Here is a 17,772-nt window from a genome sequence, read left to right on the forward strand (position 1 = left end):
CCCCCCCCCCCCCCCCAGGTGCTCGCAGCGCTGAGGACTCTAGATAAGTCAGGTTATTCATCCCTTGATGGGAGTCGGGTTTATCCTAAGTGAAGCCAATTTTTTTCTTTTTCTTCATTTCTTAGTTGGGGTTGGGGGGAGGTGTGGTAGGGCTCCTCTTATTTTGTTCTTCTTTTTCCCTATTATCTTTCCTCCCTTTGGTTCAACATGGACATTGAATTTGCATTTCTGTCATATTATTGCAATTTTTCTTTCTTTATAATAATTGAATCACACGTTGGGCTCTTTTTTCTTCACTTTAATGTCGACGTGCGGGTCGTTAGTTGTACTATTTTGTTAATAATATTACTTTTTGATTTTTTTGTTTAGACTGGATTTTTATTGAAAATTCTCAAAATAAAATATTCAAAATAAAAAGAACTGTTCCTCAGAAGTACACCACTGAGGGTAATGCATTTGATGTGAGCTGCCTTGCCTGACTTCAATAGCTGATGATGCAACTCCTGTATTAGCAGCAATGTCTGTGCTTGATGAATTCTCTTGGACCTGAGAGCTGAGTGAAAAACCCAGACTCTAAATATTTAAACTTGTGAATGATGATGGTGTTAGCTCGCCTTCGTGAGAAGCAAAGGTACATGGAACAGTAGTTAGAGTATAAAATCATAGACTGGCAAGGGACCTCTCGCTGTTTGGACGTCGTACATCATCTGCGTGTGTAAAACAGAAGTACGTGGACTTCTGTGCGGGCGTAGAGGATTAGTGCAAATGAGGAAAGAGGTCAGCAATGATGCAGGCCAAAAGGCTCATTTCTGTACTGCACAACTTGAGGAACTAAAATGATAAAGTAAACACAAACAAATTCAAAAGGAAATGCTGGAGAAAATCTTTACCTTGCAATTGGTTTCATCATGAGGATTTTGGATGAACTTAAACAATAAAATCTGCAGGTGCTGGGGTCGGGTGCGATGCACAAAAAGGGCTGGAGAAACTCAGCAGGTCACGCAGCATCTATTGCAGTGGTTCTCAACCGTTTCCTTTCCACTCGCCCACCGCTTTAAGTAATCTCTATGCCATAGGTGCTCTGTGATTAGTAAGGGATTGCTTAAGGTAGTGTGTGAGAGGGAAGAGAAGGTTGAGAATCACTGCTTTAGACGCAATTGTTACTGAAATATTTTGCTTGAGAAAAATGGTCATTGGCCCATTTCCTTTGGAGTTATGAAACCGTGCACATAACGAGTCAATTAGGTACGATTAAAACAGTGGTTTTTAAACTTTTTCTTTCCACCTTAAGTAATCACAGAGTACCTGTGGCATAGGGATTACTTAAAGTGGTATGTGAGTGGAAAGAAAAAGGTTGAGAACCACTGATCTATTGGAAGTAAAAGGCAATCAATGTTTTGGGCCCTGAGCTTTTCGGGAATCAGGAAAAACAGGTTGGGTGTCTACTTGTTTTTCCATATTCTTGATGGGATCAGGCCCGAAACACTAGCCCCTTTTACAAGGTGCTTGAATGTCGAATTTTATCCACCTTTCAAGTACTCTGTGAAACCATCGAGGACAGACAGATTGGTGGGGTGGGGGGGGGGGGTCTTGACTTGCCTGGCTTCAATCTGCCAAGGTAGGTAGTCTCAGCAGTGGAGCATATTGGACTCACGGAGCCAGCTCTTTCGATTCTGTGGGAACAAGCAAGCCAGCTTCCAGAGATGGGCTGTGTATACGTCAATAATGCGGCTTTTCAGTGTTTAAATAAAAAGGGGCTGTTGATTGATTTTTACTTTCTCTGGATGCTGTGTGACCTGCTGAGTTTCTCCAGCACTGTTGTGCACGGAATTCAAGATGCCTGACAGCAATCAATTAGAGAGCTCCATGAGGGCACAAGGAATGGAAATGGGGCATGTGTGAATTTAGATGCAGAGGGTTGGGAAGAGATGTGTAAAGTTCTTTTGGGATGAAGGGGCTGCTTCTATTCTGACTAAGCAGCCACTTATTTTGAGGGGGAAAATCTTTGAGACAGTGGAACTATTTTGTTGGAGGTTGCTGGCACTTTGTGAAAAATATGGGGAGATGGAGAACATAAAGTTTAAAGGGATTTCTTTTCTGTAAGTGGGATGCTCCAGAAATAAGTATGTTTTGCATGTGCCATGTGGACCATTTGCAATACTTGGAATATGTTGAAGAAAGTGATCTTTGAACAATCCCTTCTCTCTCTCTAACTCCTAATGATTTATTTTGATTTTCTCCTGATATCTCTGTAGGACACAGTGGTGCTCACGAACTTCCAAGTTAGCAAGTCCCCAAGTGCTGGTCAGGATGGAAGACACGCTTTCCAATTTGAACTTTCAGACGAAACGGGAGGCACGGTGTTTGTATGTCAAGCTGCGTTATCTTTTGGGTTCTCGTTAGGTTTGAAGTATTGGCAAAAGTTTTGGTAACAGTTAGCAATTGATATTTATTCTAAATCCAAGCAAGAACAGAGGAAAAATTATGGTTTTGCTGAGAAACTGACGTGGAAATGACTGTTGGGGATCTTGCCCAACGGCAATCTGCTCAACGGCAGCGTCAGATGTTCTTGCCGTGCAGTTGTTGCCATCCTGTGTTCTAAGACCCTTAATTCCTCTTTCCTTGAGAGGCTTATTAAGTATGTTTATCAATGCTGACAAATGGAAGTGCTAGAAATTTATGACCCACACTATTAAAAAGAAAGTGTGAATAACCCACCAGTATTTTATCAGATGGAAAGTCGTTGATTCTTGAAGGACACCTTCAAGATGGGATTATCATTTCAAGATCTTCATTTTTGTGGCCATTATTTACAGCACTGCAGTCTTTATTTTCATGGGTGAGTGAAGTTGTGCCGATCAACCCTGCACTCTTTAGGATTAACAGCAGAGGGAGCCATTTGAGCCCAGTGAAATCCAGGGGAACAATATTAAATTCTGTGTACTGGTTTCGACATTGAAGTACAATGGAATAAGGAGGTCACTTTTCAATCCCAAATGTGCAAGATATTTGATTCATTTCAAACAGTTGATTCAAAGTATGTCTCTGTCCTCCAGTGAAAGACATAGACCCCTCCCCCCCACCTCATTCCAGGCTATGCACCTCATTCTTGTTTGTTCCATTTCTTCATGAAGAGCCCCCTGATGTCAGTCTGATATTTGACTTTTGAACCTGTTCTTGTAAAAAGTCTATAAATGTTACTGTCCATTTGTCTTCTCTGAACTCTTCTCAATCTTGGCAGTTTTGCAAATTCATAAAGACCGAACATGCTGAGTTTTTCCAGTGCTGCATTTAAAACCATCAACCCCATGGCTCCCTGCACAGTTCCCAAATATTGATTCCCTCCCTTTCTTCCGGAATTTCTTGGAGAAGCCAAATGCAGTAAATGCTGAAAATTTGAAACAAGGATAGGAAATGAGCTGCCAATTCACAGCAGGACAAGAAAAGAGGAACAGAGCTAACAATTTGTGTCAGTGAGTTCAGATGAAAAGACATTGCCCTGAAAAGTTTCTCTCCGCGCTCTGTGACCTGCTAAGTGTTTCCATTATTGCCTATTTTCTTCTTTACTAATTTTCTTGAGGAAGATAATCATGTTAAAAGTTTTTTTTTTGAAGGTCCACCAATGACACAGAACTCTGCAATAAGAGCAGCAAGTCATTTGTTTCTGGCCGGGGACCATACTTATTCTCACATTTGGTGCATTTTGGGGTTTTTTTTTAAAAAAAAAAGGTATTCATGAACACTTAATCTGCTTGCAAGCGATCTTACTCCCTTATAAAATTGTTCCTAGTTCACCGGCTTCTAATTTATAAAATTGACCATCTTATCACTGTAAAGAAAATGTAGAATCTTCTAGCTATTTTTTAAGCTGATCATGCATGCTTCTAATGTAGTTACAGTGCAATGAATTATTTTAATTTGTTGCACAATAGGGAATTGATATTTTCTTGAACTGGAGGCGAGATTTCTTTACATCTCAGCAAATGAGACATGTCTGCACGTTACAGTTTAATCTGGCAGTAATTTGGCTACATTGACAACAGAACAATTTTTGATAAATCACTTTTCTGGAACAAGAAGATGGGAGTAGGTCGTTGAAATTCATTGATAAAATCCATGCTGAGTCTTCATTTATTGATGGAAGATTCTTCTTCTGATAAGTTTTTTTTCCGGCATGTAAATGTTAAACAGTAGCTCTTGTGGTCACTTTTCAGCTGTCCCTCCATTGATTTTCTTTTTACAATTTTATTTTTCTCATACACCTATGGATTATTTAGGATGAACAGAACATTTATCAGGGATAGAGCACATTGTGTTTTGGTACTTCAACAAACAATATCTTATTCTGCAGTGCACATGAATAAAGTGGATGCCACCCTATCTCACTGACAGTGGATGTTCTATAACCATATAACCATTTACGGAGCGGAAACAGGCCATGTCGGCCTTTCAAGTCCGCACCGGTTCACTAGAACAACTCCTCTAACTCAAACCTCCCACTCACCGCCACGTGATGTTCAGTTTGAAATTTTTTGATGCATTGATAAACATATCCAGATCTCGGTTTTGCCAAGAACCTAAATTTGTTTACCCTCTCCACCTTATGAAATGTTTGTTGGTACATTTAGCTGTAGACTTGTTTTTAGGAAGTAATACTGGGACTTAGAATGGCATTATGATTTAATCCTCAGCTCTGACTTTATTCAGGAATTTCATATCAGATGATGGGATTACCATTACTGCCGAGATGGCTAACTTTCACAGGAATTTACTTTGTGTAATACAGTACAAATGTGATAATTTGACACCTGGTTGTTCAGAAATCTTTAATGTCTGGGTCACTTGATAGTCCAGAATGTGTCAAGGTCCAGAGGGCAAGTGGGGTGCATGGCTAGAGACGAAACATGCATGTGTGTAACTGCAGTTGGAGTCTAGTACCTCACAGAAAGTTAATTGGAATGCAGGGGCCAAGATATGGATAAAGCACTGGAGGCCGTGGGCAGGGTGATGCAAAGATGATGATTAAGTGCCATCGTGAACATTTTAACTTCAGATATTAGAAGATGAGGGTTGTTGAATGTGTAGAATATGTTGCGTGTTCCCCAGAGATTTCGAGGAGCTGACCTTAGAAGTGATAGCCAACAGGGAGCACTAAAGGGTTATTAACTCCTGACACGTGAGGAGCATATTTGAAGGTTTCGATGCCTGAAATGCACCAGGGGCAGTTCATTTGCCATTTAACCTACAATCCTGCACATCTTTAGGATGCAGGAAGAAACTGGGACACCAGAGGAAGCCCACATGGTCACGGGGAGCCCTTGCAAACTCCATACAAGTAGGACCAGAAGTTGATATTGAATCGGGTCACTGGATGTGTGAGTCAGCAGGTTTCCTGACTCCGCTGCTCTAGCTGTTTATGATACTTGTGTGGTGGGAATGTAGTTGAACAAGGTGCCAAGGGTTGTGAAGAGTCTAATGCAACCCACTATGGTGGCTGAATAGGTTAGAGCAATGGTTCTCGACCTTTTTCTTTCCCTCACTTACACACCTCTTTAAGTAATCCGATACTAACCACAGACCCTTTCTGCCATAGGTGCTCTGTGGTTAATAAGGGATTACTTAAGGTGGTATGTGAGTGGGGGAGTGGGGGGGGGGGGTGGAAATAAAGGTTGAGAGTCTCTGACATGATCAGTGTTTTCACCGAAAAGACAAGGGATGCAATGTCAAAGCAGTACCTTGCATGAGTTTAATTTATTTATTCAATACTGGGCCTGCACAAGAGTTTAGACTAGAGGAAGCAATTCCTTGCTTTGGAGCTTTAAGTGCCAAATGATGCCTGGCTTTTATAAAGCATGAGCCAATTTGGATATGTATGGATTGAAAACAAATTAGAGCTCCCCAAACACACTGCAAAGTTGCAATATTCTCGGACATAAAAAGTTTCAAAAACAGATCAATCAAGTTGATGTGTGATCTCAGTACTAACCTTTATATCAAAAGTAAAAGTGACCTGTGATATTGGTACCTCAGATAAATAGTTTGGTTTTCACATTAAAATATTTGATTTTGCTTGTAATTTGTTGGCCTCTGTTACTGACATTCAGATTTTGTGAGGACAAGACTATACACTGGGCCAGCTCCTGTCCTTTGAATTCCACTGTCTATCCAGCAGAATTCAAAGCTAGATTCGAGGCTGCTCAATTAATAGCTCATTAATTTCCTTTGGAATGAATGGAGTACAAGATTGATAAAATGACTCCATCTGTCCATCCTGCAAATTTAATTGCTTCATCAGATTCTCCATGACTGCAGGCAGCACTGCATTTAACAAATGTCCCAGGTTCCAATTGGATATATTTGAGCTGTCTGCAAATGTACAGTCCTAGTCATTTGACAAACTATCAGTCTACATGAATATTGTCTGGCCCACTTTGGCCATAAGGCCATTAGTTCATCTCCACATTTTTTTTAAAGTAATTTTTATTTCTCAGTCAACCTTTTACTTTATCTGAACAGTTTCTAAAATGGAACGAAGTAGAACCATAAATTTCAAATGGCAATGTATTTGGAATCTCAGCAGCATTGATCAAATTGGATGAGTGCTGAAGGAAGCTCTCCAGAGAAGTCATATAAATATCCTCTCTGCTCTTCTCATATCTCCCCTCTTTGCAGCTTCAGCTATGTCTTTTTTTTCCACTTTTTTTTTTAGTTTCAATGACTGGTTAAAAGATTTAACTCAGTTTCTCTTCCCATAACCTGAATTTTCTGCCTTTTATTAAAAAAAAATTTTTTAATGATGCATTGCCGTTGTAAAAATGTTTAATGAACTAAGTCACATGCTTTTCCATAAAATATCTTCTCATAATTAGATCAATTTTTTTTGTGATGAATTTTATCACTTGATAATATGCTGTAATAATCTTCAGAGGTCAATAATAATACTGTTGGACAGTCTAGGTTTATTGGCCATTCTCAGTTGCCTCCAGGATAGGGAGAATAGAATGGGTTGGGGCAGGATTTGTGTCAGTATGGGTGTTTGATAGTTAGCACAGACTTGTGGGCTGAAGGACCTGTTTCAATACTGGATCTCCAGGAGTCTAACTCCCAAATAACATAACATACATAACAATTACAGCACGGAAACAGACCATTAGGCCCTTCTAGTCCGCACCGAACCAAACACCCCTTTCTAGTCCCACCTCCCTGCACAATGCCCATAACCCTCCATCTTCTTCTCATCCATATACCTGTCCAACCTTTTCTTAAATAATACAATTGACTCCGCCGCCACTATTTCTCCCGGAAGCTCATTCCACACGGCTACCACTCTCTGAGTAAAGAAGTTCCCCCTCATGTTACCTCTAAACCTCTGCCCCTTAATTCTTAACTCATGTCCTCTTGTTTTAATCTTTCCTCCTCTTAATGGAAATAGTCTATCCACATCCACTCTGTCTATCCCTTTCATAATCTTAAATACTTCTATCAAATCCCTTCTCAACCTTCTACGCTCCAAAGAATAAAGACCTAATCTGTCCAATCTCTCCCTATACTCTAGATGCTTAAACCCAGGTAACATTCTGGTAAACCTTCTCTGCACTCTCTCCACTCTGTTTATATCCTTACTATAATTAGGCGACCAGAACTGCACACAGAACTCCAAATTAGGCCGCACCAACGTCTTATACAATCTCAACATCACCTCCCAACTCCTATATTCCATGCAATGATTGATAAAGGCCAGCATACTAAAAGCCTTCTTCACCACCCTATTCACGTGAGTTTCTACCTTCAGGGAACGATGTACCGTTACTCCTAAATCTTTCTGCTCTTCTGTATTCCTCAATGCTCTCCCATTTACCACGTATGTCCTATTCTGATTCTTCTTACCAAAATGAAGCACCTCACACTTATCAGCATTAAATTCCATCTGCCATTTTTCAGCCCACTTTTCTAAGCAGCCCAAATCCCTCTGCAATCCTTGAAAACCTTCTTTATTATCCACTATTCCACCTATCTTAGTATCGTCTGCATATTTACTAATCCAATTCACCACCCCATCATCTAGATCATTAATGTATATAACGAACAACAATGGGCCCAATACAGATCCTTGAGGCACACCACTGGTCACCGGCCTCCAACCTGACAGACAATTATCCACTACCACTCTCTGGCCTCTCCCTTTCAGCCAATGTTCAATCCATTTGACTATCTTAAAATTTATACCTAAAGACTGCACCTTCCTAACTAACCTTCCATGTGGTACCTTATCGAAGGCCTTACTGAAGTCCATATAGACAACATCCACTGCGCTACCCTCATCCACATTCCTAGTCACCTCTTCAAAAAATTCAATCAGATTGGTCAAACATGACCTTCCTCCCACAAATCCATGTTGAGTGCACCTGATCAGACCCTGTCTATCCAGATGTTTATAAGTACTATCTCTAAGAATTTTCTCCATTAATTTACCTACCACAGACGTCAAACTTACAGGCCGATAGTTGCCAGGCTTCCTCCTTGAACCCTTTTTAAATAACGGAACCACATGCGCAATGCGCCAATCCTCTGGCACTATCCCCATATCTAATGACATTTGGAAAATTACTGCTAGAGCCTCTGCTATTTCCTCCTTCACTTCTCTCAATGTCCTGGGGAAGATCCCGTCTGGTCCCGGAGACTTATCCACCTTTATATTCTTCAAAAACCTTAAAACTACACCTTTTGTAATCTCTATATTCCCCATATTTACCCAATATGCTTTTTTTATCTCACATCTCCCAATATCCTTCTCCTTAGTGAATACCGAAGAAAAGAAACTGTTCAATATCTCCCCCATTTCTCTAGGCTCCACACACAGTTTTCCGCTCTGATTTTTTAAGGGACCAATTTTGTCTCTAGCTTTCCTCTTACCATTAGCATATTTGTAGAACTCTTTTGGATTAGTTTTCACCCTGCTTGCCATAGTTTTCTCGTACCTTCTTTTAGCTTTCCTAATTCCTCTCTTAAGATTCCTCTTACATTCAATGTATCTTTCAAACATCTCCTTAACTCCATGCTTCTTATATCTAATGTACGCCTCCCTTTTTCTTCGAACCAAGTTTCCAATATTCCTCGAAAACCACGGCTCTCTCAAACCTTTTGCCCCTCCTTTTAACCTAACAGGAACATAAAGCTTTTGCACTCTCAAAATCTGATCTTTAAAAGACTTCCATCTCTCTACTACATCCTGCCCATAAAACAAATTGTCCCAATGCACACCCTGCAAGTCCTTTCGCATCTCCTCAAATCTAGCTTTTCCCCAATCAAAAACCTCAATCCTTGGCCCTGATTTCTCTCTTTCCATAATGACATTGAAGCTGATGGCATTATGATCACTGGACCCGAAGTGCTCGCCAACACTAACCTCCGTCACTTGACCCATCCCATTTGCCAACAGTAGATCTAACACTGCTCCTTCTCTGGTCGGCACCTCTACATATTGTTGTAAAAAACTATCTTGCACACATTTCACAAACTCTAACCCATCCAGTCCTTTCACAGAATGTGTTTCCCAATCTATATGTGGAAAATTAAAATCTCCCATAATTACAACCCTGTGCTTATCACAAATATCTACTATCTCCCTACAGATTTGCTCCTCTAGGTCTCGGTCCCCTCCGGGTGGTCTATAATACACCCCTACAAGTGTAACCTCTCCTTTCCTACTCCTCAGTTCCACCCAAATAGCCTCCGTGGATGTGCCCTCTAATCTATCCTTCCTAGGCACCGCTGTAATATTTTCCCTGACAAGCAATGCAACCCCACCTCCTCTTGCCCCTCCGACTCTAGCACACCTAAAACAACGAAACCCAGGGATATTCAGTTGCCAATCACATCCCTCCTGCAACCATGTCTCACTAATCGCTACCACATCATACTTCCAAGTATCAATCCACCTTTTTTACAATACTCCTAGCATTAAAATATATGAATTTCAGAGATTTCCCAATTTTTAATCCCTGTTTTCCCTCATCTTTAATAACAAGAAATATTAAACTCACAAGCATAAATCGAGGCTTGACTTAACCACACTGATCGTGGTTTTATGTGCACTAGATCAGTACTCCTCAACTTATTCAACCTATTTAAAAAACCCACTGACCACCAGTGAGTTTGGGGTGGAGAAGGGGTACTGGCAAGTTTATCAGCCCCATTTCCAGACCACAGACAAAATTTTAGTTTTCATTTTACACATTATTTTATACCATTAGCATGTCTTCTCTCAGTGTAAGTGGTCGAGCTATGACAAATCCATGGAGAACTAGCAGCACAGACCATAGGTTGAGAAAACTGTATAAGAGGATGGATAAACATTAACATGAGAAAAATCTTATAAAAAGACAGGCCAAGATTGAGTGGTAACAAATCAGACAAAATGCTGGAAATCCAAAATAAAGACAGCAAATGTTGGAAACACTCAGCAGAACAGGCTTCCTCTCTGGAAAGAAAGGCAGAGGTTTCAGGCCCTTGCAATGTTCCTCAGTGTGAAACTTCATTTTTCTTTCCGCACATTCACTAGAAAAGAAAATAGTGGCCTTGAAATTTATCTGGGGATTAAAGAGGTGAGGATAGAGAAATGTAGTTAAGTTGTCTACAGGGAATTTGGAAGAAACCGCTTTGCCCAGAGGATGGTTAGCGAGTGGAGCCTGCTACCATGGTTGGGCTGCACAGTTAGCCCAGTGGTTAGCGCAACGCCTTTGCAGCACCAGCGATTGGACACTGTCTGCAAGGAGCTTGTATGTTCTACCCATAACTGAGTGGGTTGTTTCCCAGGAGCTCTGGTTTCCTCCCACCGTCAAAGTGTACCAGGGTTGTAGGTTAATTGGGTGGCGTGGGGTCATGGGCTGAAAGGGCTCGTAACCATGCTGTACGTATGACTTAAAAACAAAACCAAGATAAGGAGTTGGGGGGAAATGGTGCAAGTACCTTGCAAGGGAAGATGAAAGCTACAGGTATGTGAAGTAGCTGGATGATAATGTAAGTTGCAATATTATTAACGCAACATGAATGAGCTGAGCTGAATGGCCCCTTTGTGTTGTAGATCCCCTAGAATTATTGAATGCTTGTTACAGATGTGAACTTCTGATGTGTGTGTGTGTGTGTGTGTGTGTGTGTGTGTGTGTGTGTGTGTGTGTGTGTGTGTGTGTGTGTGTGTGTGCTCCTATTTCCATTCACAGAAAACTCATGGTACTTCTAAGCGAAGCTGCTTATTTGGCCCATTTTTTATGCTTTCTATCCACATTGTATTTGGTGCTGCAGTGATACAAGTTGTTGGCTGTACTGCTGGAGAGCTTCTGTATGCAGTCTATAAATTGTGGGAATAAAAAACTGTCTGAATTAATCGTGTAAACAGTACAGCTTGCAGTCAGTAAATCCAGCCCCACTCGGCCTATATTTTAGCAACTATATCTTTTATTCATTTTTGCATTTATGTTTATTTTTATCTTAGGTTTGTAGCAGAGCTGAGAACAATTTGGCACCGATCATCCGAAGGCAAAAGGTAATTGTTGGCTTCACTGACTAAATGTTTGTCCTCTTGATACATCAGATGGATTGATGTCCTCCAAAGGCCCGCACAAACATTACGGCCAGTGAGATGTGAAATTACAGCCATCATTGTTGTAATTTAAGAAGAAACTTTTAACTATATAAAAGAGATTTAAAAGCAAACACTTAATGGTTTTGTACCCATGGAAACTGGTTTCGATAGATTCACAGGCTCAATTTATGTCCTACATCACTCGAATGTGTCCAACGGGGAATCTTGTGAAATAATTCTAATATTGTAAATATTTCAGTTCAAATCCAGCACAATCTGGCACTCTAGAAACACCTTGCTCTACTGCAAAGCCCAGAAGACTGCTTAGAGCTCAGTTCCATGGCTTTTACTGCTTTAAATGTGAAAAGTATGGCATTTGAGCCATCTCCACTCTTTACAAACAGAATAACAATTCGGACAAAATGCTGCAGATGCTGGAAATCCAAAATAAAGACAGCAAATGTTGGGAACTCTCAGCAGGACAGGCTGCCTCTCTGGAAGGAAAAGCAGAAGCTTTCAGGCCCTTGCAATGTTCCCCAGCATGAAACTTATTTTCTCTTTCCGCACATGCTACTTGACCTGCTCAGTCTTGCCATCGTTTTCTATTTCCGTACCGGAATTACACAAGTTATCATAAGTTGAGAAAAAAAAAATTAATTCCTGAGAATGGGAAGCCGAACAAAGCAATTTGAGTCGGAGAATCAAAAGCAGATTTTGCTGATAAGTGGTTTGCCATTTTTTTTTTTGTTCAAAAATGCCAACCCTGCCTTGCTCATTACCACAGAGCTGTAGAGTTAGGCAGCTCAGAGAAAGGTCTTTGGTTCACTATGTCCAAGCCACCCATCATGTACCTGTCTACCCTATTTGGATTTACCAGCACTATATCCACATGGACTTTAATAAGGTCCCACAGGGAGATGGGTCAAAAGGTTAGAGCCCATCCAGGGCAAGATGATGAATTTTGCTCAGGCAGGGGTGATGGTGGAGATTATTTTATGTGATTGCAACCGTGCACCAAGAGTGTAGAGGCCCCCCTTTTTGATACAAATGTAGGAAGTATCCTTAAAAAGTTTGCAGATGGCACAGATATTGGCGATGACGATAGTCCTGCTCTGCAGGGAGATATTCATCAGTTGATAAGAAAGGCAAAACAATGGCAGAGGTGATGGAGGATTTATTTTTAATTGGATCCCTCCGACTAGTGTAACGAAGGGATCAGTGCGAAGGTCCTCACTCTTTGTTTTATACAGTAACCATTTCAACTCAAAAGTTGGCTGTATTGGATTCAGGATGATATTATGCTGTTGGTAAAATGAGCAGAGCCACTGACAGATGGAACTTAATCCTGATGAACCTAGATGAAGCACTTTGCAAGGACTAAAATGGGTAGAATATATTACAGTGATAGCTAGAACTTGGAGAGTGTTAAGGAATTAGATGTACACATCTAAGGATCTCTCAGGGTGGCCAGCACAATAGGACAAGTGGAGAAGATGGTGAAGCAGGGCTGTTGGATGCTTCCCTTCATTAGAAGGATATGGAATGAAGGAGAAGAGAAGCTGTGGTAAAACTTCACATTAATTAGGACCGATCTGGAGCATGGTTCTGGTTGTAGCACTATGGAAGGAGGAGATGGCGCTGGAGTAGGTGGAGAGGAAATTCACAAAAATGTTGCCTGGGATAGAGCTTTTCATTTGTGTGAGTGTTCAAGAAGATTTTGAGGAGAAATGGATGATAGGAAACTTCCCTGGAGCAATGGTATCTCAAACTAGAAGGCATAGGTTTAAGGTAAGGGGTAAGATGTTTAGAGGGGATCTGAGGAAGAACTTTTTTCAGGCTGGATGGAATCCAGAAATGACTTTATAGGTGATGGAGGCAGATAATCTTGCAATATTTAAGAAGTATCTTGACAAATGCTTGAACTGACATCGCCCAGAGTACCAGAAACCAAGTGTTGGTAAATGACATGAGAAAGATAGGAACTTGATGGTGCATGAATGTAGTGGGCAGAATGGCTGGTTCTGTCTTGTGGGTCTCTTTGACCTGATATTGCTTGAGGAAGTCTTCACTCCCACCTGATGACCATGTTCTACTTCATTTCCCATTGTTCTGTGTCATAAATGTAGGCTAATCAATCTTTATAAGTAGAATGATTGGTAATTGGAGGGTACTGAACCAGAATTTTTCAGAATAATGAATGACATAACCTAAATTAAGTTGACATGATCCTAATTTTAAAAAAATCTATTGATCTGATGTGCTCGCTCTTTACCTCTCTCAGGCACCTGCTTTGCCAGAGCTGATTGCTTCCAACTTCTCTCTGTTCACTCAAGATTCCAGCATCTGCAGTTTTTGAATTCCTGTGCTCTTTTCATTTTGGCTTTCCTGCATCGACAAAAATTTGCTCATCTTTGAGCATTTTACTAAATGCACCATTGTCTGCAGTGCGTGATTACGTTGTGTTTACTGTGTGTTTAATGAATGCTGATTGATAAGCATCAAGGCACCCAGCAGCTCCAGTGTAATGAAGCTGATAAATACCAACACAGTGGTTTTAAGCAGGGAATTGCTGTCCACAAGCATTGTTTCTCAGTGAATAAGGCAAACTGAAATACCAAGTTCAATTACATCTGCAAACAGCAGCGATAGATTGACTGAGCAAAGAAAATGAACTGAGCAAAGTACCCAGATCGAACTGAGAATTCTGCAGGAAAGTCAATGGATAAATCGAGCAGACCATCTTTTGAAAGTGAATCAATAAAATAAATTTGTAACAAATACAGGTCACCATAAATAGATAAATAACATTCCGGTGGCTATTGAAAGCATGGAGCAGACACGTCAATAGAGGCATAAATCCTAGCTCTATGATTTTACAATGGTGACTGATTTACTTCTTTATTTCTCCATCCCTTTATCTTTGCTTCTTCTTCAGAGCCAATCTGCTTTTGGATTTGCAGTGGGCTCAGCAAAGCTAATCCTCCGTTTAGTGCATATAAAAGGGATTTCTATGATACTGCTAAGCTTGTAATTTTCAAAGATGGTTTTCTATGTGGCAGGAATTGTTCGGTTTTTGTACTGAATCTTTTGCAATGTACAACAGTTCTAGAGCCACGTTGCTATCTTTTGTGTGAGCATTTTCTAAGGGGGGAAAAAAGGAAATTTGGCATATTGATGAAGACTAATGAAATTGGGAGGGAAGATAAAGGGACAAGAAGCAGTGAAGTTCTAGCCAGTTAATTGTCTCTGCTGAACGCATCTTGCCTTTTTGTTTTGGAGAGAAAAAGGATTCCAAAATGGGAGAAGAAACGTCAATACAATTGGCATGTTGAATATCGAATCCTAGTGCTCTGTTACAGTAGGTATCAGCACCACGTTGCAAACAATTGCTGGAATTTTTGAGCATTGAGTATTGCACAGAGGAACTTGAATATTTGTATAGAATTATTTAATAATGCTAACTGGGTTCAAATTTAATCCACCATCCTATAGCAGTTGGGCGATAACCAAACCAATCCTTTGGATAAAAATTTCTACCGATGTGTAGGTTAAAGTTTGCTGAGTGGCTGCACCACAGCCTGGTATGGAGGCACTAACCCCACTACAAAATGTAGTGGACACAACCCAGGCTATCACAGGCAAAACTCTCCTTACCGTCGAGAAAATGTACATGGAACGCTGCTGTTGGAGAGCAGCAGCAATTATCAGGGATCCACACAACCCAGGACATGCTTTGTTCTCGCTGCTGCCAACAGGAAAGGGGTATCGGTACGACAAGATTCGCACCAGCAGGTTCAGAAACAGTAGCTACTGCTCTGCCACAAACTCAGTCGGGGATTCATTTAAAGACTCTCAGTTTGCAAACTATTTATCATTGAATTTTTATTTTTTGTATTGCACAGTCCATTTGTTTACATTTTTCTCTTCTGTATACATACTTTGAGTGCAATTTTTTTTGCACTGCCAATAAGTAGAAATTCTGCCTGGCCCACAGGACTGTATGCGATGTCATGCATGTTCTCTGACAATAAATCCAAACTCTGACTTTCAAACTTTAAAATAGAATGGTTGGGAGATTAATTTTCCAGAAGGCATTTGTTGTTAAACATGCCAACTCTGTGAATGTCAAGTGAATTTGAGCTGGCAGCAATGAGAATGTGAGAAGAAATATTTTGTGTGGAATGATGTTTAGACATGCCTGGTGTTTGGACATGCTGAGGCCATCTGAAGTCGGTGAACTTATGCCATTTGATTTTTTTTTTCCTCTCCCCAGTCTGTGATAAAGCTGTTCACTAACTGCTTCTTGTATTAAGGGATGGAATGTTTTACAATGTTCTTTATCACTTTCCTGTTCAGGGAGGCTAGATTTTGATTTGGCTTATTTCTACCGATGAAGTAGATTGGATGACTTAATTGAATCGGTGTGTCCATCAATCTAAGGTTTCTTGGTGTTATTGGTTTCTGTGAGTTAAATTTCCTGTCTTCAGTGAAGTGGGTCTTCAAGGTCTAGGGTGATGTGCTCCTGCTCCTGTTTTGTGGGATCTGCAGTGACTAATGAAACCAATGTGGGAAACTCCGACTCTTCCACCAATAGAGCAATAGGAGCCCGGTGAGAAGGGCAGGTGGATAATTTGTGAAGGGGTGAACTCCTGCTTCTGCAAGACTAATGTGAGCTCTTGAAGCATGAACCCAGTATCTTGTCCAGGAGCTTGAATGAATGATGTGTTTCTCCAAGGAGGTTCTGGGCACATCTTTTCCTGGGGGACAGAGCTTAGAATAGAATGTTTTGAGAATCTTGTATAGGACAAGCAAATGATATTGTCTTGGTGCTAGGGATTATGGTGTAGGATAAGATTGGTTTATTTATCCTTCATTGAAGTTGGAGGACATTATGAAGGCAGCAATCATGGCACTTTTCCAGTGACTTGGGATATCTACTATCAGTCGTGTAAATCTTAAGAGCATAGAGGAGGATAGGAATCATTGCTGTCCTGTGGACGATCAGTTTGTGTCAAGGCTGAAGTCTTGATCTTCATATGGGGTTTCTTCAATCAATCCAAGGTTGTGCTGATAAAGTTAATGAGCAATGTCGCTTGAGATATGGGAACTCAGAGTCTCACCATGTTGGTGACAGTGTGGTGATGGGAACGATTGGGAGAGGACCTTTGTCTTGTGGATGTGGAGGGCTCAACTTGTGTGGTTCAGTGAACCAGTCGATAATTACTTGGAGATTACATAAAAACACATGCCAGTTTGGATAGCACCACCAATAGGATATTCACCTTGCATTTAAAACCTTTAGTGCTTCGGTATGATTTGGGACTTTGTGAATTCTGGTGTTTGAAGGTTTATGATACCAGCAACTTGTAATCTATTTTCAAAATACCTGTCTTCTCGTAATCCATGTGGTGTATTTTGCTGGTGGCATAAGCAAGCAGTTAATTCTTTCATTTCATAATAATTTAACAGTTGGTAGATGGTCAGTGTGCTGATCAATTTCTCATTTAATGAGTACAAATAATGAGCTACCTCGGGCATGTGTCATGAAAGTATTAATTTAAAAATCCCCTTGTAGCCATATTGTGCATCCTTGGTGTCAGGATAAAATATAGCAAGGCCACTTGTGTTTGCACAGCAAAAGCAGAGAGATTTGATGTGAACTGAGAACTCCTGCTGTTCAGGAAATAATCCTGCCTTGAAACATGTCATTTTCAAAATATCCCAAATCACTTGGCAGCCATGATGCCTCTCGCAAGAGATTTGGCATATTTTTGTGACAAAAACTGCAATGCCGACAACTTGTAATTTATGTCAGTAATGTACATTGATGAAGGGATGTACATTGACCAAGCCATTGCCTTTTATTGGATTTGATCATCATTGAAGTTGTGGTGAAAGATCTCATGGTCTGATAGGACCTCAGTTTAAAGTTGCAGTTGGAGGAGAGCCCTCTGCATTGTACTGAAGGGGCAGTGCTTACTTCTCAAAGGGGACAAATCCATGTGCAATGTGGGTGGAAGAAAGTACAGGAGCTTTATACTCGACCAGTGGTCAATAGCGCTGGGCCATCTATCCAGAGTCATGAGTTCAAATTCTGCGATTGCACGCCAGAAATTTAAATACAATCCAATTTTTAAAAAAATCCCACCATAACAAAAACCATGAAGTTGCCAAATTATCTTAAAATATAA

General features: G+C 40.6%; 1 protein-coding gene across 5 annotated transcripts in view; it reads left to right on the forward strand.

The window, feature by feature from the left end:
• Positions 1-17,772, forward strand: part of pot1 (protection of telomeres 1 homolog) — a 299,294-nt gene that overhangs the window by 88,534 nt on the left and 192,988 nt on the right. For all 5 annotated transcript variants that reach the window (XM_069903354.1, XM_069903353.1, XM_069903352.1 and 2 more), the window contains exons 5-6: positions 2,256-2,366; positions 11,492-11,542. In XM_069903354.1, coding sequence (XP_069759455.1) covers positions 2,256-2,366; positions 11,492-11,542 — 162 coding nt within the window. The remainder of the gene's footprint in view (positions 1-2,255; positions 2,367-11,491; positions 11,543-17,772) is intronic.

Source organism: Narcine bancroftii, chromosome 11, assembly GCF_036971445.1.
Source record: "Narcine bancroftii isolate sNarBan1 chromosome 11, sNarBan1.hap1, whole genome shotgun sequence".
Lineage (NCBI taxonomy): Eukaryota > Metazoa > Chordata > Chondrichthyes > Torpediniformes > Narcinidae > Narcine > Narcine bancroftii.